The sequence below is a fragment of the Rhamphochromis longiceps genome, linkage group LG17, assembly GCF_057381845.1.
Source record: "Rhamphochromis longiceps isolate RC_006_pf linkage group LG17, R_longiceps_female_GT1.1, whole genome shotgun sequence".
In the NCBI taxonomy this organism is placed as follows: domain Eukaryota; kingdom Metazoa; phylum Chordata; class Actinopteri; order Cichliformes; family Cichlidae; genus Rhamphochromis; species Rhamphochromis longiceps.
In genome coordinates this window covers 17,082,172-17,103,301 of record NC_140573.1, presented here as the reverse complement: position 1 = coordinate 17,103,301, position 21,130 = coordinate 17,082,172, and the positions used below count along the sequence as shown (strand labels likewise).

The 21,130-nt window shown below is 41.4% G+C and overlaps 1 protein-coding gene across 1 annotated transcript in view; it reads left to right on the top strand.

The window, feature by feature from the left end:
* The window catches only part of LOC146649482 (protein Niban 1-like), a 29,514-nt gene extending 26,306 nt beyond the window's left edge, over window positions 1-3,208 (top strand). Inside the window, exons 13-14 of the mRNA XM_085387103.1 lie at window positions 887-998; window positions 1,105-3,208. Of these exons, the coding sequence (XP_085243229.1) occupies window positions 887-998; window positions 1,105-2,318 (1,326 nt within the window). The 3' untranslated portion in view covers window positions 2,319-3,208. The remainder of the gene's footprint in view (window positions 1-886; window positions 999-1,104) is intronic.
* The last annotated feature ends 17,922 nt before the right edge of the window (window positions 3,209-21,130 follow it).

The following is a 21,130-nucleotide window of genomic DNA, read 5'->3' as shown; positions in this document are numbered from 1 at the left end:
TAAATTCCAGCACATCTGTTCCTACCATAACTCTACAATTAATAGTAGTTGCTTTATCAACCCTAGCTTATTTGAACCCTAACCATACCCCTAACCCCGGGGACATCTAATTGACAAAATGCTTACCCTAACCCTAAACATCAAAAATTAATGCCTAACTCTAATCCTTAGGCTAAACCTAACAATAACTTAATTGTAACCCTGACACTAAAACCACATTTTGAGTCTCAAAAATGCCTTCAAACTCATGGGGACGGGAATTTGTCCCCATAATGGCTGTTGGTCCATACAGGTATAGCAAACTGCCAATTTTGGAGGTGGTCAGTTTGTGATATTACTCATAACTCTGACCTAAATTTACTGCTCTTATATTGACATTTGTGTCCCATTGGCAGGTGGGACATACATTGGCTTAACAGTTAGCATATGACTGAGCAGCATTAGCAATTTATAGGGAATAGCCTGTATAGTTTATGTGTCTTTCAAATAAAATTTTCAAGGAAATTTATCACGTTCTCTTGTATTTTGATTTGATGAAAATTTAAAGACCCGAACTCTTCCATGGCATGCATTTTAAATTTCTGTTTGCTATTTGGGCTGATTGGGACCTGATGAATGTAAAAACAAAGAATTATGTGATATTTTTTATTTTTTTTTGTACCTGATTTTTGTTTCTGAGAAAAATGACATTCGCTTTAAATTTTGATAGAATAAAGGCAGTATAATGTCCTCGTAAGTGGAAAGTGGATATCAGGCCCTTGTAAAGCAAAATGTGATGTCCACATATGTGGACGCCAGGTCTATGGGATTTTATATTTGTATACACTATGTAACACACATATCCCTCAACAAAGCCTGACACTTTTGTCTTTGTCCCTCTATACAGGAGCTTCAGGGTCTTGAACAGATCATCTATAGTGACCATTCAAGCTTCGTTCATGTTGACAATGTTTATGAAAACATCCTTCTGCAAATTCTGGACAAGGAAGTCACTAAAGGTACAAAAAGACTAATAATGGCAACTTAGCAACACACAGCCTTTCCCCAGACACAGGTGTAGAGTTACGTCTAATCGATCCTCCTGTTTGTTCTGTCATTCTGCAGTGGTGAAGGAGGCAGCCAACCTAAAGAAGTACAACTTGTTCACAGACAAGCGAGACCTGACCAGTCAGTCTAGCCTCTCTTCCTTGCCAGCATCTATTCCTGGCAGCCCAGCCATGACACTGGCTTCCCTCAATAAACCTTCTTTAGAGCCGCAGCCTTCTCCACTTGCTTCTAATGATGTCTTCGCCAGCTCCCAGAAGCAAGAACAGCAGGAGGAAGGGAAAGACCAGCTTCAGAGTGAGGCCTTAAAGGACATGATAGTGGGTGAGACACCTCTGGGGAAGGTTGAAACAGGGGTTGGTACTAGTTCCTCTGGCAGTCAGGAATCAGACCTACCAGCACTTAAAGCAGAGGATGTCATCCAAACTGCTGCGGAAGAAGCAGGAAGCAATAGTAACCTCAACAGCCCTGATTTAATAGAGAACATGCCAGAGAGCTGCACAAATGATACAGCAGCAGCAGTTCCAGCGATTGTGATGCATGAAGATGTGATTTCTGTCAAAACAGAAGAAACTAAGACAGCTGCTGAGCCTGAAACGAACAGCGCAGATGCTCCACAAGAACCTCCCACTGCTGTAGGAAGTATAACAACAACAGAAGCACCAAAGCAGGCAGAATCTCTCAATGCTTCTAACCTTTCAGCAGAAGGAACTGAATCCTTGCCTGCCAATACTGAAGCAAAGACACAGTGTGAGAACCCAGAAATCATGGTCGAGGCTCCACCTAGTGGTGAAGCACTAGGAGGAATAGTCCTCAGTGAGAACGTAGGGGACGCAGAACCAGTTGCTTTCTCAGAGACGAGCTCTCTGGCTGTGTCAGTGGGAAGCGAGTCTCATCCCTCAGATGTTGAGTCCACAGATGACGTGTCAACATCCTCAGACATTTTGGAGGGCGAAGCTAACATCAGGAAGTCACCAGTGGGTTCAGGAGATGCTACTGAGGACATAACAGCAAGTGACAAGGTGCCAGTCCAGACAGAGGTGAAGAGTGGGACCGTCATTGGAACTGGAGCCATTGTAGAGGTGGAAGCAGAGGAGGTGGAGAAAATGAAAGCATCTCTGTCTAGTGAACCCGTTCAAGAGGAGACACCTTCCAGTCCTGCCCAAGCACGGCCTCTGGACTGCGTCAAGGAGATCCGTGACCTGGTGGTGGAGGTGATTGAGGTGGAGGAACCTGTGCAGCATTACCCCAGCGGGATCTCCAAAGAAGATTAAATATTCCAGTAGTTGTCACTTCTATATAGAACGGCTTCCACTTCTGATACCAGTCTGTATCCATTATATTTAAACGCGACCATGTGACAGATGGGAAGCCTCCTCAGCTTCCTTCCTATAAATATGCATGATAGCATGATTATTTATATGAATAAATTAGTCTTGATTTCAGCTGAAAAGTGGCTAAACCAAAATGTCTTCTCCACTCAGTGACTTGGACAGGGCTTTTTTTAAACACTACAACTCTTAAATTATTAAAAAAAAGAATTTAGAACAATTTTATAAGTGAAGAAATTTCTGTAAATTAATCTGATATGAAGGATCAATGCATTTGGGATGGGGTTCATATGAGTGTTATGTTTGATTATAAGGGCCATAAAGAACACATTTCCTCATTTCTGCTCTTCTTTCCAAGAAGAAAATGGATGAAGTGTTTGAGTGCAAATGATTCAAATATACTTTTGCAGAATACAGGTTCAGTGCTAATGGTGTTACTTTTTTTGTTAAACCTTTAGTTAGCAGCTTGTCATTTATACCAAAGATAAACACCAAATGTAGCATGTTTTTTCTGAAGTAGTGTGACTGCAGGGAAGATTTTCCTGCTGTCTACTGAAAGTGTGACTTGGCCAGATGTTGTTTCTGAGGGACGATGCTCCACTTAGAAAAGTTGTATTTAAGGTGTCCGCAAGTATGTGAGGGTCCCCTTAGATCAGAGTGATGTAACCGGCTCCTCAAAGTATGAGCACTGGGGGTGGGTGGATCGTTCCAAATGTCGATAGTATCTAAACCAATGCTGGTATTGGCATCAGGTCAATACTAGCACGATAGGATAAATACTATTGTGTTCAGTATGTAGTCCACTCATTTGTTTTCTTTTTTTTGGGGGGGGGGAATGAAAAATATGCACTATGAAAAATGTCTGAATCTTTTTGTGTTGATTGTCACATATATTTTATTTATATCCTGTAGCACATTTACACAATAGAAGTTGACTCAAAGTACTTTACGTACGTTCCAGGTCTCAAGAAAAAGAAAAAACAAGATGGGAAGCAAAAATCACACTGATCTCCCCGACATAAGCTTAAAATACTGGCCCTGTATTTATTTGGTATTTTCAAGTTTCAGGGTGTTTGGAAATCACTTTAACAGATAATTTAACATACACATACAATATTTACATTATTTCTCCTTATTGTGATTTTTTAAAAATTTAAATATCCAACTAAATACTACTATGGATCAGCCTAAAGTGCCTCTGTAGTACATCCACGTTGCCTTAGATTTCGCCAGATATACAACTGGATGCAGTTGCTATAGAGACTGGTCTGTAAATCCATCCATTCATTCATTTACTTCCTCTTATCAGGGGACATGCAGAGGAGTATGTGTGTGTGCGTGCATGCGTGTGTGCATGTGTGTGTGCGTGCATGCATATGTCCATGCATGCATGTATTCCTAACAGTGCCTGTTTATAGCATATTGACCGTAAACTGTCCACCGGCTGAATATGTCTCATTAGTAAAAGCCTGTAAATGGGAGAAAAATGGGAGAGAAACACATGATGATTTTTTTCCTCTTGACTTTTTGTTTTTAAAACATCCTTAGACTGCATTTATTTAACAAAATAAACATATAAAAAAGGCTTGCAGTCTGGTTTTGCTGTCTTCCTGCTTTCTTCCTGTTAAAAGTGAATTATTCAGATTAATCAGAATTTCAGATTGTTGTAACTTACTCTCTAATATTTTAGAGTATTTATCTTAGAACATGAAGTGCTTTGAGGAACCTCAGCTTGTATAAAGCAGAAATTCAATTAAATGAAATACAGCTACTGCTGTTTTCTCCCACAAGAAGAGTAAACGCAACTGGATAGAGAGTGAGACAGACTGTGAGCTGCATCTTATCAATCAGCATCAGCGTTGATGCCATAAATGAATGACAGTTAAATACTGTTAAACGCACACCACTAGATGGCGCTATGACACCAAACATCTCATAAAGAAGCCCCTCCATCAGCCCTACCCGTCCACTCACTCAGTCATGGTATGGGACTTTAAAAAAGCCTCATAAAAAGTAAATGCAATATTCATCTACAATGACGCATACATTGGACATCACAGTGACTCTATGAATTACACTTCGCTAATAGCTGGAGGGGTAAACATCAGAGTGGCCAAGCCATAAAAACCAAAGATATGCCAAAAAAACAAAAGCCCCACCATGATGAGAGCGAGGACTGACAGCCAAGCCTAGAGGACCTGGCTGCCCTCCTCAATAGGGGCCTGTTGAGGAGCAATGATAAAGGGCTTGTATCTACACCATATAAATCAGTTACTATGGGGCGTGGATTTGAAGGTTGGGGGCTTTTTTCATGCTCCATCTTCTGACCAGCTGCTTGGAGTTTGAGCCTGGTGAAGGGGTCAATGGGTTGGGCCCGGTTGCCTTGTCAGGACAGAGCAGCTGATGGATAAAGCAGGCTGTGATGGATGACGCCACATCTCGCAAATTCCTTCGTTCTTCAGTGGAAGTGGGAGAATTCTGCTACCCAGCCGTTGTCCTCTCCTGGCCTTCTAAAAATACGAGCTGTTTACTTTGCCCCTGCAAGCTCCTATAATGACATGTTGTTTTTAGCCAAATCACTTCCAGCGATCAGTTGCTCAGCTTGCAGCAACACCCACCCAACCCCCACTGGGTTCATCTCCTTGCTTGATGTTTTGCTTTTGCCCCCTGCCACTTCACCTCCTCCACAATCTTCCTCTCTCTCCTCTTAGGGTAGAAATATGTCTTTTTATTTTCTGCACGCTACGGTTGTCAGGGGGGGATTTGAGAGCCAGGCTAAAGGTGGCTGGAGAACCACTGGAGCTCTGAGTCACACCATCCGCATGCCTGTCTACCCTTTTTGTGGCTTTACTGGTTACACTTACCGGACCTCGAGGCTCTGTATAGGACCTGTATGAGTCCTCCTGGTTTACTTTAGTCATTTACTTATGATATAAAAGTTCTAAAACTGCAGGTTTGAGTGAAGACCTAAGCTTTGGTATTGATTGAGGTTCATGATATCGACTGAGAACAATGATCTTTTTCATGCTGTAATCTGTTGCCGTGATGGAAAAATGCCCCATTTACTGACATCATGTTGGAGATGATGTGAAGTTCATGTCTTATGAACTTCAAGCTAACTTTTGTTTCAATTCATATTTACTACAAAACTCATTCACACACAGTTATATAGAGCCTAAGCTCTTTGTCTAATACACACTCACACCTCACTTCCTAATGGATATGATATCAAAACTCCATAATTAAACTAATTCGCAGTTGCCATTACTGGCATTTGTCCCTGTTAGTTAATGAAACATCCTCGACCTCATTAAGATGCACCTGATTAAAACGTAGCCTCATCTCTTTATTTATTGTGTTAGTAAAATTAAGTATTTGATGTCTACCGATTTGTTAAACTTGCTTTCTGAAACATCAGTATAATGAAATACATTTATAAGTTAGGCCTTTTTTTGTCCAGGTAAACTTCTTATCTATACTGAAATTTATATTAAGGTGCATAAAGTGTGTGGCTCAGGTGGTCGAGGAGATCAGCTACTGATCGGAAGGTTGGCTTCTCCAGTCTGCATTCCAAATATCTTTGGGCAAAATACTAACATCGGAGTGTGAATGTTGGTTAGATTGCACTTAAGTTTAGAAGTGCTTGTATGAGTGGGTGTGAAGGGGGTGAATGAGGCATGTTGTATACAACGCTTTGAGTACTCCAGGAGAGTAGAAAAGCACTATATAAGAATCAGACCATTCACTCTAAATGTATGGACGACTTGATTTAATTCATGTCAATGTAGTAAGACCTAAATAGGAGTTGGTACCAGCTAAGTTGTAGCTTTTAGTACCAAAACAATCTCCCATGTTAAAATGCCAACGTTACCAACAGAAATAACATGGTGGTAGTGACACAGGCAGCTGTAGCTGCTGGGCCTCATCAACACTACTTCAGCTCATTAAAACCTTTTGATATGTTTGTGAAATTGGTGGCTTATGGAGCATTTTTATGTAATTATGTGACAAATAACACGACTGCTGTGTGGTAAAGAAACCTCCAAGACGTTCATGCTTCAGTTTTGGTGAGTGAAATTGTTGTATTTTATTAGTTGGTTTATTAACAAATACATGTGTTTGTGTGTAGATGACAACTTCAGCATTACACCCTGTGATTGTTTGTGGCTCTCTAAAAAAGCGTGGTAGAAGCCAAAATGCTAAATGTGAAGTGTAAAGCCAATTGGTGAGAGTCATGGTTGTTATGATGGTTATCTTTTATAGTGCAACAGCTTAAAAAGCAGGCTAAACTGAGAATCGAAATATGTTTTGTTCTGTTTTTTAAAATCAGAAGTTAACCCATCCGAGTGATTTTACAATATAAGTCACATTCATTTACTCAGACACACATTTACGCTGCGTTTTGCTCAATGCGCAAACAGCTTGAGGGAAATTTGTTGTGATTTGTCGCCATAAAACTAAAATTGAACTGAATTGAACTTTGTTGCTGAAACATGCTGACAAAACGTACGTTTTGGTATTGTGACAATGGGATCAAACCACAAACCTTCCAGGCAGTGGATAATGATCACTTTGAAAACACTACAGTTGAAGAACCTGATTTATCCAACAGGTCAACTGATGCTTTTCCTATTTCTGTCAGTGTAGCGCCTCAGAATATCTACTACATTTTTTTTAGGATGTAACTGAGATATTCTATAAGCCCAGCAGGACTGAACACCAGAAATGACACATGACATGGCTGCTGTAAGCTCTGATATTTGTGATGATGAAATATGGAAATCAGCCTGTCTGCTACATTATATACATCATGTGTGTTGTGAGAAGCTGACAAAATGAGGGCAACAAAATGAGGAGGGTGGCAACTGGGATAATGGGGCCCAGTGTTCTCATAGATGTCTGTTTGGCCTCAGAGGAGAAGCCCGAGCAGAATATATCATACTGGGAAAATTCTCCTGGAATGAACAGGAAAGGGAATATGGCCCTTTTCCTCCTTTGGCGTGTTCTCCTTCACATATGTCTGACTCTTCCAGGGTTTCGCTTTGAACTTTGCCTGCTGTCATTGCTCAGGTCACGTCTCCTGACAGCCCCTCACTGTTAGACGGCCCCAAGCAGTTAGACCTATTTTTTTGTATTTGCATATACTTTACTCTTGCATTCTTGTACTACATGTATTAGTCCTGATTTTTTTGCACCTGACCAATTTCAGTGGGCAGGTTTTTTGTTTGTTAAGTTACTCAACACTGATGTATGAATCATTCAAGTAGGAAATAATGCACAAACTTCAGGGATGAACCAGCGTTAGGTCAGATAACAGATAACTTGGCAAAAAAACTATTTCAAACTCTGTCTTCATACATTTTCTTTATAGTGTTTAACACATAGTTTGTTGTTTCTTTAGCATTAAAAATGATTTTTCATTACGAAAAATGCCAAAGTTAAAACAGTTTGACAGGCATTTATGGGGTGATCGTGGCTCAAGAGTTGGGAGTTCGCCTTGTAATTGGAAGATGGCCGGTTTGAGCCCCGGCTTGGACAGTCTTGGTCGTTGTGTCCTTGGGCAAGACACTTCACCCGTTACCTACTGGTGGTGGTCAGAGGGCCCGGTGGCGCCAGTGTCAGGCAGCCTCGCCTCTGTCAGTGTGCCCCAGGGTGGCTGTGGCTACAATGTAGCTTTCCATCACCAGCGTGTGGATGACTGGATGTGTAAAGCGCTTTGGGGTCCTTAGGAACTAGTAAAGCGCTTTACAAATACAGGCCATTTACCATTAAATATTACCAGTGATCCTCAAAGTGCTGTTAGCCAAAATTGTGCACTGTGTTCTTGCAATTTTAAGGAACAAGTTGAGGATAAAAGAACAAAAGAAAGAAGTGGCATGCCTAAAAGGTTCGACAGCAGATGAGCAGTATCTGAAAGTCTTCCCCTTAAGAAATAGGAATAAAGACCTGACACGGGACCTGCAATTCATCTAGCCCATGAACAGATCCATACAGTGTGTGTAGAGGCCTCATCAGAAATGGTCACAGTGTAAAGGTGGCTGTCAAGAAGACATTCTTAAGGGAAACAAGGAGAAAAAGATGAGGCAAGCCAAATTATACAAGAACTGGACTGAAAACATGTGGCAAGAGGTCTTGGTTCAAATTGTTGTCAGTATGTACAGAGAAGGTCAGGAAGAGGTACAATAGTGCGTCTACAGTCACCCTTAAAAACACACTGGAGATTCTGTTATAAACCATTTCAGCTATTGGTCTTGGGAACTAAATTGATGGAATTATAAATGTAGAAAAGTATCATGAGATTTAAAAAGCATGCAATAAAATGTCTGATTGGCAATGGCTTCATTTTTCAGCATGACAGTGATCCCCAAGACCCTGCCAATGCTGCAAAAACATACATGGATTTTGCAAAACAATAAAAAAATACAGGATAAAGATGGTCATACCAAATATGGTAAATCGACTGGTTCTTATTTAGCACTTTTTGACTCTACCCGAGCACTCGAAGTGCTTTGTACAACACGCCTCATTGATCGCTTCACACCCATTCATACAAGCACTATACGGACGTGCTTTCTATCTAACATTCACACAGATTAAACACATGGATGCACTGGAGAGCAACTTGGGGTTAGTTTCTTTTGCTGAAGGATATTTGGCATGCACACCAGGGATCAAACCACCACTTTCTGATTAGTAGGTGACCTGATCTATCTCCTGAAATACAGTTACCCCAATATTATTGACCTTTAAACTTGTTTGAATTGTATAAACTATATTCTTGCCTTGGATACCACATTTCCATGATTAAATTAAGATTTATTTTCATGGTTCATATGAAATCATCAATAACATTATATCAGCCTCATTACTACTCTGCTAATAGTACAAACAGCTCATTATAATACAGGTGACTGAACAAGAATGTGTCCATTTTCAAAGGCCTCATTCACACTCTGTTTCACACATAGTTTAGAGCAGGCAGCAGATCTGGTTTTGATTATTATGTTAACCTGGATTCCTTAGAGTACAGGGGCCAAATTAAAACAGCCTCACAGATGCCAATTCCCCTGGTGCTCACAGTATATTTAAAAGGTATCAGTAACAAACCTGGGAGAGAGACAAGCGACAGAGGGAGGAAGGAGAAAGAGCAAAAACAGACAGCAGAGCAATGAGCGAAGGGAGCACTGATTGGGATTTCACGCTGGTTCTTTCCAAGTTCCAGTCCTTTCAGACTGACTCTGCAGTGGATTCAGCTAGTCACAGTCAGCTTCTCAATGTCAGCCAAACTAAACAATCCTTGCTGGTAGAAGCAAAAATAAATAAATAAATAAATAAAATAATTGGCAAAAAGTACTGGTTCGCTAAATAAGACAAATTACTATGAATAAACTCTCTGTTTCCCTGACTATTCATCATCTCAGCAGCATATCGAATTAACTGGTGCTTAATACTGGGACTACAAAACTGAAACTTGAATTTACTGATAACAGGATTCCCTGGCTCTAGTTTCATAGTTTCACAGAGGAATGAGAGAAACCTGGAGAGTACAACAAGAACATGGTGACACAGAGACAGCCGGAGAATGTTTGTTCTCAAAGCTGGAGCAATGCTATTGAGTGATGTCTTCTGGGATTGGCGAGGGGGGCTGTTGATTTAGGCCCGGGCTGGTTCAATAACACAGATCAGTGAATGGTGATTCGAAATAACAGTATGAAAGTACTGCTGCTGGACGAGCTGACGGAGTCACTGAGAGCTGAAGTGTAAACACCTGCAATTCAGTGCTTTCACACAGCCAGTGTTTATGGACAAGGCAACCTGCCCTGCTTACAGCTGTTGTCATACACTCGCATTCACAACAACGCTGCATACATTGCTGTGTGTTTTAGTGAGCTGGGTCTCTTTAGGAAAGGTGTTATAAAAAGGATTTTTGGTACTGTTGGCATGGAAACAAGGACAAATAAGGGTTAAAGAAGTTAGATTTTTAAATAACATTTTTAAGACTATTATCATTTCACATCCAAACAAACCATACAAAAATCTCAACAATAATCAGCTAATATCAATGTAATTAAAATATTAGTGTTGTCCAAAACAGATTGTGATCATTAGTAACATCCCTCTTAAGATAATTTTGATTTGTCAGTAAAGGAAACATAATAGCAAAGTTTTATGCCTGAATTTTTGTTGTTTCTAACTTGAGCTACTAATAGTACTCATCTGTGGTGCAGGACTAGAAGAAGGTATACTTGCCAACCTTGAGACCTCAGAATTAGGGAGACATTCAAAAGGGCTGTTGGGGGGTGAGGATATACATATACATACAAATACTTCTTATATTGACTAACTACTCCTTAAATTGTTGAGATGTTAGCTCTTTATACTGGGAGTTATAGTGGGTAATAATATCAGGATGGTCCTGTCACAATTCGTTCCCCCTGTGTAAATCACGGACAAACAGTATCCCACATTCTTGATTTGTAGGTCAGAAACACTTCTTATTATGACGTATGACTCCTGAAACTTTGGAGGATTTAGCACTTTATATAGTAAAGTAACAGGAGGATAAAAATAATTATCAGCCAAAATGTTCTTGGTTTGTTAAAATAATCCCATCCGATACCACATGACAACAATAAATGTATAATTTTCTGTTGTAACCCTCAAACTGAATGGTAATGGTACTAATTTTTCACTTTTTCACTAAACTAAAACATCAGTACTTCTTGCGTGCTCCCAATGCAGGGAAAACAAATTCTGTCTGGGATACCTACTTTGGCAACACAGTTCTCACCGGCTCTAGTGACCCTCGACCTCCCAGCTAGCTATTGAGCTGGTGGGTAACAGACGTCTCCGAAAACGTTGGAGCACTTTTGCAAATATGTGATATCTTGATAAACAGATATTTGAAGTTTGCACAGCTACATTATACCTGAAAATATCTTAAAAGTTTATTTTGTGACCCAGAAAGAGTAATAAGAGTAATATTAAAATTTAATAGCGGTCGCCATTGTTGGAAACTGAAATTGGCTGGGCCTCGCTATGAATTCTGAGATATGGTGGGCCGTGAAGGATACACTCGAGCCATCCTTCAAATTCGGGGAAAAGGAGGACGCATGGCCTGTCTCAATCCGGTCTTTAAGTGAAGATCCTTCTGGGCCCAAAGTACTCTGCATTTAATAAGGCTGTTGTGTTTTTGACATGTTTTAATGCTTTGTATCTTGTTCTATTTAATTTCAACAAGCCCCTAAAAACAGTCAGTAATCACTGTCGGCTTCTCTCAGTTTTTATTACCGCTAATCATTTTAAAGCTCGGTTTTTAAAGTCTTACGATGTAACGATAGCCCAGCCTATGCAGCAGTATATTAATGACTAACCTTGTATTGTGGATGGATTATCTCGGTTGTTCTCCTGACTGAAGTTTGGTCCGTTTACAGCATTTACAGTGTTTATTTAGGTGGAAGCTAGCGAGCTAACTCCCTGCTAACTTCTAACTCCACTGAATTTCATAAATTCTGTTTTCATGGATGCCTGGATGTTTAACTTGGTAGAGCAGCCACAATGATCATTTTATTACAGACGAAAGGATTTAGACATTTTTTCAACTCTCAGTAATGTTGCAGTGATTGTGTGACTTAGAGACCTGTAGAGGAGTTTTGGACCCAGACATGGGTAATGACGGCAGACTTAAAGACCGGATATGCGTACTTGTGCATACTTGCATTCTCGTGTACTCGCGATATGTCATCAGTCAGAAACCAAGTACTGTTCCAACTCAAAGTACACATCAAGCCAAGAACGCAAAAAATTCCGGATGTGTTCTCGCTCTGCCCGTTTTATCGAGCATGCATCGGTGGTGACTTGTGTGTACTTGGTACAGCTAGATTCTGATTCTGATATCCCAGAATTCATTTCGTCCAAATCTCAAACCCAGAGGAGCGCAGCTAAAAACTTTTAAATATTACTCTCTCTGGGTCACAAATGGGGCGTCGTGGCTCAAGAGTTGGCAGTTTGTCTTGTAATCGTCTTGAAGGTTGCCGGTTCGAGCCCCGGCTCCAACAGTCATTGTGCACTTGGGCAAGACACTTCGCCCATTTCCTACTAGTGGTGGTCAGAGGGCCTGGTGTCAGGCAGCCTCGCCTCTGTCAGTGCGCCCCAGGGCAGCTGTGGCTACAATGTAGCTTGCCATCACCAGTGTGTGAATGGGTGGATGACTGGATGTAGTGTAAAGCGCTTTGGGGTCCTTAGGGACTAAGTAAAGTGCTATACAAATACAGGCCATTTTGCAAAATAAACTTTTAAGATATTTTCATGCGAGACTGTAGTTGTGTGAACTTCAAATATCTGCTTGATTTATCAAGATATCACATATTTCCAAAAGTGCTCCGATGCTTTCGGAGACATCTGTTACCCGCCAGCTCGATAACAGACCGGGAGGTCAAGGATCACTAGAGCCCGGACTCTAGTGAACAGCGGCCTCCCGCACATCGTTTTCAAATCCCCCGCGGTCTTTCGCTACTCAAGTTAAACATGATGCACAAGTCTCTTAGATAACTTCTACTTGTTAATGTTTGGTTTATTTCAGTGTTTTATTTGTTCCTGAGTAAATCGATTTGGCTGAGATTAGCTGACTCTGAATTAAACCTAACCTTAAAAATATTTTAATTCAGGAGGAAACATTTTCACCGGGAAGAAAAACAGCATGTTAATACGTGGAGATTCTGAAGGCTGCTTCAAAAATGATCAGATTATGTTTTAAATATTTGTTCAGTTCTCTTCCAAACTCCTGCAACTGCAGCCCATGAATTTGGACACCCCCTAAGTGAGCCGGGCCCTCCGAAAGCCGGGTAGGCCGAAAGTGAGCGACTGTGAAACTGGACGGTCTAGCCCTCAGATTTACATCAAGAGCAGACTGCCGTCTGCTCCTTGCTATCTAAAATATAACCGGACGCTGGCATAAATTCTCAACCATCTCACACTTCTATTTAATCAGTTTTCTGTTTGACGTTTATTCAGCTGTGTGAAAACCTCGGAGGAACCCACCCGAGGGATTAATAGTTTTATTTAATCTAAATTAATCACTTTAATCTCAGCCAAACCAATTTACTCACGAACAAATAAAACACTGAAAAAAGCCAAAGAATAACATTTATCTAAGTGACTTATATATCATGTTTTCCCTGAGTAGCGAAAGACCGCAGCAGTTTGAAAACGATGTGCCGGGAGTTTGCTGTTCTCATCGGTGTTCTGAGAAACTGTCCTACTTTGACAAATCGTCCTGCCCATATTATAATTTGACAGTGACTTGTGACTAAACCTAACCCCAACCCTAATTGGGCAACACGGGATAATTGGAAACCACAAGGTGATTTTGGCATATAGACGTAACAAAAACCTCAGGGATTACTTAATGAGGGCGAGACTTAGCCCGGCACAACCAAAGAAAACCAGAAATTCATCTATACCATTTGTCAAATTAGCATATGTTAAGAACAGGACAAGAAACAGGTTGTACAAACTCTCACAAAATTTTAGTCCTAGGACCTCCAATTGCGTTTACATGATTGTCTGTACAAGATGCCACATCCAGTACATTGGGGAAACCAAAAGCTCAATTTCCACTCACATGTGGCAACATAAATATAACATTACACATAACAAAGAAGGCCATACTCCTCTTGTCAGACATTTTATTCATTCATGGATTATCCAATTAACCTATCCCCACAAGCTGCATGTCTTTGGACTGTGGGAGGAAGCCGGAGTACCTGGAGGGAACCCACGCAAACACAGGGAGAACATGCAAACTCCACACAGAAAGACCCTGGCCTGATGGTGGAATTGAACTCAGGACCTTCTTGCTGTGCAGCAACAGTGCTAACCACCGTGCTGCCTATCACGGTTTACAGTGACTTAAAATTGCGGGTATTGAAGGAAACTTCTTCTGGACGGATGGTGAAAGAAGGAGATGTGAAAAGAAGTGGATCTGATTACTTAACACCTTGGTTCCTGGAGGTCTGAATATTAGATGGGGCTAAGACACCATATGGAGTCTCGCTCATAGAAATTACAAATAATTGGCGATGATAAAATAGATCTAAATTGGATATTACTCGCATTGTGAATCCTATAGGAGTCTTAAAACCCCCTTTGGAATTTGATTTGGCACACACATCCAATCTAAAATCCAAATCATGTCCGATTCTAGCCCCAACCCGGGAAATTGGCCCTAACCACAACCATCCATCACACCTTGCCACCCACAGAAATACCCCCCCAATCCTATCCCCAACCCTGAGGATTGCCCCTAACCACAACCATTCAACACCCCGAACCACCCAAACAGGAGCCCCCAGGCCCTAACCTTCATCAGGTTTGGTAAGGACCTTAAAACACCGAACCAGAGGCCCTACCCTATTTAAAAAACCTTTACTAATCCCCCGCTAAGATTAAAACATTTTACAATTCTGGAAAACCTTTCTCATAAATACAAAACACTTCGTATAATTTTAAAATCATTATATTCAACAAAAGGCTGAAAACCTAAGGGATTGGACACTGACCCAATACAGAGGATGAGTGACACAGGACATCACTAGACAGGTAGTTAGCACACGATGGTCTGCTGTTTTGATCACAAACAGTCATTTTATTTTGTAGTGACTTACTGTTGAATGTCAAAAAAAGAAAAAAATATAGGTCCAATAGTTAGTGTCATGTTACAGCTGTGTGCAGGCAGGAAAAGAACCCAAATGCAGACTCAACTGAGGCGGGAGTGAAAGTCAAAAAGCAACTTTATTGCTGAACAGAAAAACCATACAAAACCTAAACTGGGCAAAATCTAAGAAAACACACACACAGGACTCAATACTGATACAGAACCAAAACCTAAGAACTAACAAGACATCAAGAAATCAAAGATTAATAATATAAAACGGAACACACTGGGTCACCGACACAGGACCGTTACAGTTAGTGGTTCTCCATCATTTCTAACCACTTACTGTTGTGCAAGCAGAATTTTTCCATCTGGATCTTTCCAGAGGGCCCCAATCCTCATCATGCTTCTGAGGACAGAAAAAGATGAGATAGGAGGGGTAAGAAAGAAGATTATGCAACCACCCAAATCCCTGGACTATTACAGTGTTACTCAGACCTCCCCTCCCCTCCTTCACCCTCCACCTTGCACTAGTCCTGACATGTTTTGTCACCAAGAGGGTGACACAACATCATGACACAGAATTTGATTGAGCACTTAAAGGTCCTTCAGCATTTCTTACATGGCTAATTTCATATAAATAAGCTGACAGCAGGGCTAAGGAAGCACATAACAGGTTTTGGGAGCTTTTGAACATATTCCTAAGGAAATACACCCAGGCTAAGAATATCATTGTGAATTGGGCCTGTGTCCCACTTGGAGCATCTATAAAGTTTCACATGAAACCATCACTATGTTAATGTGTATTTGTACATGAGCAGAGCTGCAATGATCAAAGGCAAGCATTTCAGGACTGCGCAGTTATGGCGTGTGCTGCCAAAAGGATCCCACATTGCCAAGCAATAATGATGTGTGTTTGTGTCCACAGTTCTGCTTTCTCTCTCACCTCTGCTGTCCAGCTGCTGACACACTCCAGAGCCCCAATGGCTACCTTTCATGTGGTTCACAACTTAATAGGTCTCACTGATAATTTCAATGAAACACTTCCTTTGCCCTGTTGCACTGCCTGTCTCTAATCTACAGCTAATTATGTTGATCTGAGGTCTGGTAGTGATCACACACTGACTGGGAGCTGACCACACGTGTCAGTCACAAGAAATTCATCAGTTAGTTAATCACTGATGTAAAATTTGAGAGAAGCTCTGACTTAAAGAGAGGATCAACAGAGAAAATCACTTTTGAATAGAAATCATAAATGTTCTTATATAGTGCTTTTCTACTCTGAGCACTCAGAGCATCTGTTGTAGGAATGCTCCACAGAGTGCAGAAATGCTAGCGCATAGATTGAAGTTCAGTGAATTGGTTCTGGAATTTGAATTTAGATTAATTATTACATTTTTGTTGTAGAACAATAAAACATTTCTTTTGTAATTTGGGCTCTGATTCAATTTAATAAATACAACGAAAATACAGAATTCTGTAATATACATCACATTATAACAGTTCTTACTTGGAAGATTCAATTAATTCAAACCTTTAGTCTTCTGATCTTAGCAGTATAAGATCTTTTTGACACTGAAATGATCGACAGATCCACAGAACCCTTTTTATTTTTATGTAATTTGTTGGTTTTATTATTGTATTATATTTATTGTTTTGTCCAAAACTGCTCAGCACAGTTTCAAAGAAACCCATGTCATTTCTCAGAGATCCATAGCAGGAATCATATTTTTGTGCATGCCTCTGTCATGATAAATTACAAACATTCAGATTTGAGTATTAATGTTAGATAGAAAGCACTTCCGTAGAAATAAAGTGCTTCTATGAATGTGTGCTTCAACAGTGTCACAGTACTGTGTCTCTCAGACCAGCAAAAAGATATTGCAGAGATATTGGCGGGTCCATCATGCTGAGACAGATTCCTGATCATCTTCATCACCCATACATCCTTCAGCTTTAACACCCGCTTCATCGGGATCTTCAGGCCATACTTCAGATGGAGACTTTAGCTGAGAAAATTAATCGTTGAGGAGATTTTTCTTGACCGAACCCGCCATCAGTACTCCTACCGTTACTGGCGGGCCCGCCCTTTTGCTTGCGATGGGCAGGTGGCAACAACATGTCCTTTGCAACTGCAGTGTGGGCACTCACCAGCGGAGATTTGCCGTTGCCGTTCCGCAGCAGAGAGATGAGAGCCGCCTAGCTGCATGCCCCGTGCCCGGGAGAAGCTGGATTCAGGCGCGACTCCCGCTCCTAATTGCCCCAGTACCTCATGGGAGTTTCTATTAGTTTCGTTGCGACCGGCGGGCCAGCAGCCGCTCATCCACCTTGATGCATAAAGACATTAGTTCATTGAATGAAGTTGGCAGGTCATGCATAATTAGTTCATCCTTTAAATCCTCACGAATGTTATTCAGAAGCACGCTTCTCAGCGCTTCCTGACCCCAGCCCGTTCCTTCAGCCAAAATTCAAAAGTCAATTGCATAATCAGACATGCTCCGCTTACCTTGTTTGAAGTTTAATAGGCGGAGTGCAGCCGTTTTTGCACCGGAACCTTTGGTAAACACATTCTTAAATTTAGACAGAAAGTCTGTATAGGAAATCCCAGGGTCAGAGTTCAACACAACCTGGGCCCATTTCAGTGCACGATCCCTCCGCAGTTGTACAAAAATGTCATTTTCACTCCGTCATTATTATGACAACGTCGCTGCTCTCGAAAGATCAACGACCACTGAGCTAGAAAACTGACACATTTGTCTGACTCACCCGAGAATGGCTCTGGAGTGGGCAGGGGTCCCTCCGGAGATGGTGTGGCTACCGAGGTGGGCTAGCCGCCGGGGACGCCTGAGGGGCTGCGTTCCCTGGCTGTGCGTTGCTTTCCAGAGGTGTTATGTGGGCGACAGCCTGTGTTAACGGAGCAATCTCATTCCTCTGTTGCATAAGCATTTGTTTGTGGCGAGCTAGGCAGCCAGCGCCTGAGCCACGGGATCCTGACCTGACCTCCATGATGGCTGGATCGTTTTGTCACAGAGTTTGAAATGGACTCAGGCGCAGACCAGAAATCCTTGGCAAAGAAGACAGTGCGTTTATTTACAGTGAAACACCAGGTGACGATATATACACAGAGCTCCTCTCCTCAGCAGTTTCTTTACACACACACGCTCCCTCAGCTTTACGGGGAACAGGTCCAGGGCTGTCTCTCTCTCACACACACACACACACACACACACACACACACACACACACACACACACACACGAAGAATAACACAGGTCCGCCATCATAAATAGTGCTTCAATCTAGGGCTGGGTATCGTCACTGATTTCTAGAATCGATTCAATTCCGATTCACAAGGTCCCAAATCGATTCGATCCTCGATTCGATTCGATTCGATTCGAATTGGGGAGATTTTGCCACAGACAGTCAGAAATATTATAGTTCTGATCACTTATCAGTACATATCGGTATTTTTATATCTATAAAAAGAAAGCTGACACTTGTGAGACTTTATCAAAGGTGTGAGCATCACAGCAGATTCCTTTGTGTCAAAGTAACTGAGGATAAAACACAGAAAAACATGAAGGTGGTTTTCCTGGTCTGGGTTTTTATAGAAGATGACCTTAAAAATACTGTGCAGTCAAAAGCGAAGTGAAGCAAAGTTACAGAGGTTCGATTAGAGACACAGCTAAGGATTTTGCAATTTTGCATAATTTTAAAAAGTTTACATTTGTTCAGTATTGAACAGCAGAAATGAGGCTTTCTTGTCGGAAGTAAGTAAAAAAACAAAAAACAGCAGCCGACACCGTAGACTGGTTATTAATAAGTAAGTGAATAATGCAAAAAACAGAGATTTTTAGATGGGAAACTATTCCTGAGAGAGAGAGAGCTCTACATGAAGTGTGATTTTATCGTGGTAGAAGCAAAACAGCAAAAGTAAGAGGAAAAATTCGTGACAATGTTTATGTGAAGCGAAATGTGAAGCGTAGTTTGGATCGTCTTTGGCTGCTGGTTCAGTCAATATTGTTTGGAGAGAGATAAAACCTGCAGCTTCAGAATCTAGCGCAAAAAGGTAAACACAAAGCGCCCGCCGACGCTTCAAAATCAGTGAAGCTGTCGGCTTTCAGCCCCGACGGTGTGTCGTCTCACCGATTCTGATGCGTCGGCAGGTTTGTGTTTAGCTCTTTGTGCAGAATCCGTGTACCTGCTCTCATTTACTGTTTTAGCTGTTTGGCGGTTGTAGAAATTTTGTGAGGTTTAAATAAAATAAATTTATATTTTAAAAACGATTCAGGATTTTAATGAATCTATATCACGTTATTCAAGCTAGAATCAATTCTAATCGATAAATCGATCATCAAAACCCACCCCTACTTCATTTCGCTGGGATCAGCTGCAGGTGTGACGGTGAGCACAGGTGCTTGGGCCAGGGGCGGGAGCCTGTAATGAGCACCGCTCATTACGAAAGAGAGAGGTCAAAGAACAAACAAAACGTGTTGCCTACCACAGAGTCAGCCAGCGAGGCACGGGGACCATGACACAATGTCCATCATCTCTACCCCACAGTCATACACCATTCTTCATCAGCTGTCAAACACATGATCCAACCAAATCAGTCAAGCAGTTCGATTAGAAGTATAAATCAAACAAAATGAATCCAGAATGCATCATGTCTAAATTGTACTGTACACTGATCAGACATAACATTATGACCACCTGCCAAATATTGTGTTAGCCTAAAGAGCCCTCACCCATTGAGACATGGACTCCACTAGAGAGACCCCTGAATATGTGCTTTGGTATCTGGCACCAAGATTTTAGCAACAGATCCTTTAAACCTTGTGAAGTCAGGCTTCCATGGATCAGACTTGTTTGTCTAGCACATCCCACAGATGATCGATCGTATTGAGATCTGTGAAATTTGGAGGCCAAGTCAAATTCATTGTTGTGCTCATCAAAGTATTCCTGAACCATTTTTGCTTTATGGCAGGGCACATTATCCTGCTGATAGAGTCCACAGTCATCAGGGAACACCGCTTCCATGAAATGGTGTGCACATAGTCAGCAAATGTTTAGACGGTGATATCTGTGGTGCCCATTGTTGATGCTTTTGAGGGTGGACAGGGGTCAGCACGAACACCCTGACTAGTCTGCGACTACGCAGTTTCAATACGTAACAATTCATTCAGCCTTCGTTTCCACATGCATCAGTGTGTCTTGGCTGCCAGTTCAACACTGTTCCTTCTTTGGACCACTTTTGATAGATACTGACCAGTGCAGACTGGGAACATCCCACAAGAACTGCAGATTTGGAGATGCTCTGTCCTGCCCTGGTGATATGCTCCGCTCTGTGTGCTTGTGTGATATAAAGCAACTAGATGTAGAAAAAAGTGCTTGTATGGATGTCTGTATAAAAGGATTAGTGAATGCAGCACGGTGGCACGGTGGTTAGCACTGTTGCCTTACAGCAAGAAGGTCCTGAGTTCAATTCCACCATCAGTCTAGGGTCTTTCTGTTTGCATGTTCTGGATGGATGAATAAAACATGTTGTATAATGCACTTTAGGTGCTCAAGGACAGTAAAAGAAAATGTTATATAGGAGCCAGGCTTCTTGCATAATTCTAACCCTTGCTAGATGAAAACTCCATGCACTTTTATATATTTAAATTCTTTTCATATTCAGATTTGTAGACATTGAGTGTGAGAGTGAAAAGGGGTGAGGACAAAATAGAGTGACAAGAAAATAATTTAAAAAGAAAGAAATTTGCAAATGCAAATTCTAGCTCTTACTCTCCGACTCGTTGGACTACTTGCTGTGTCAATTCCCAGCTTTCATTATCAACATTTAATGTCTCTTCCAGCTGATGACTATAAAAATAAAGGCAATAAATGTCCCAAAATAATTTTAAAAAGAAAGAGAGAAGAAGCGTCATTTCCTAAGCTACCCTCCTTCTGCTAACTAGTCTGTCTGTAAGTCTCTCCTGCACTGATTTAACATTAAACAGGAAAGGCTCTGAGCTGAGGGGTGGCAGTGGGCAGGGAGCAGATTCCTAACGCCTCACGGGGAAGTGAGGCGTTAGGAATCAGAGAGAGAGGGAGAGAA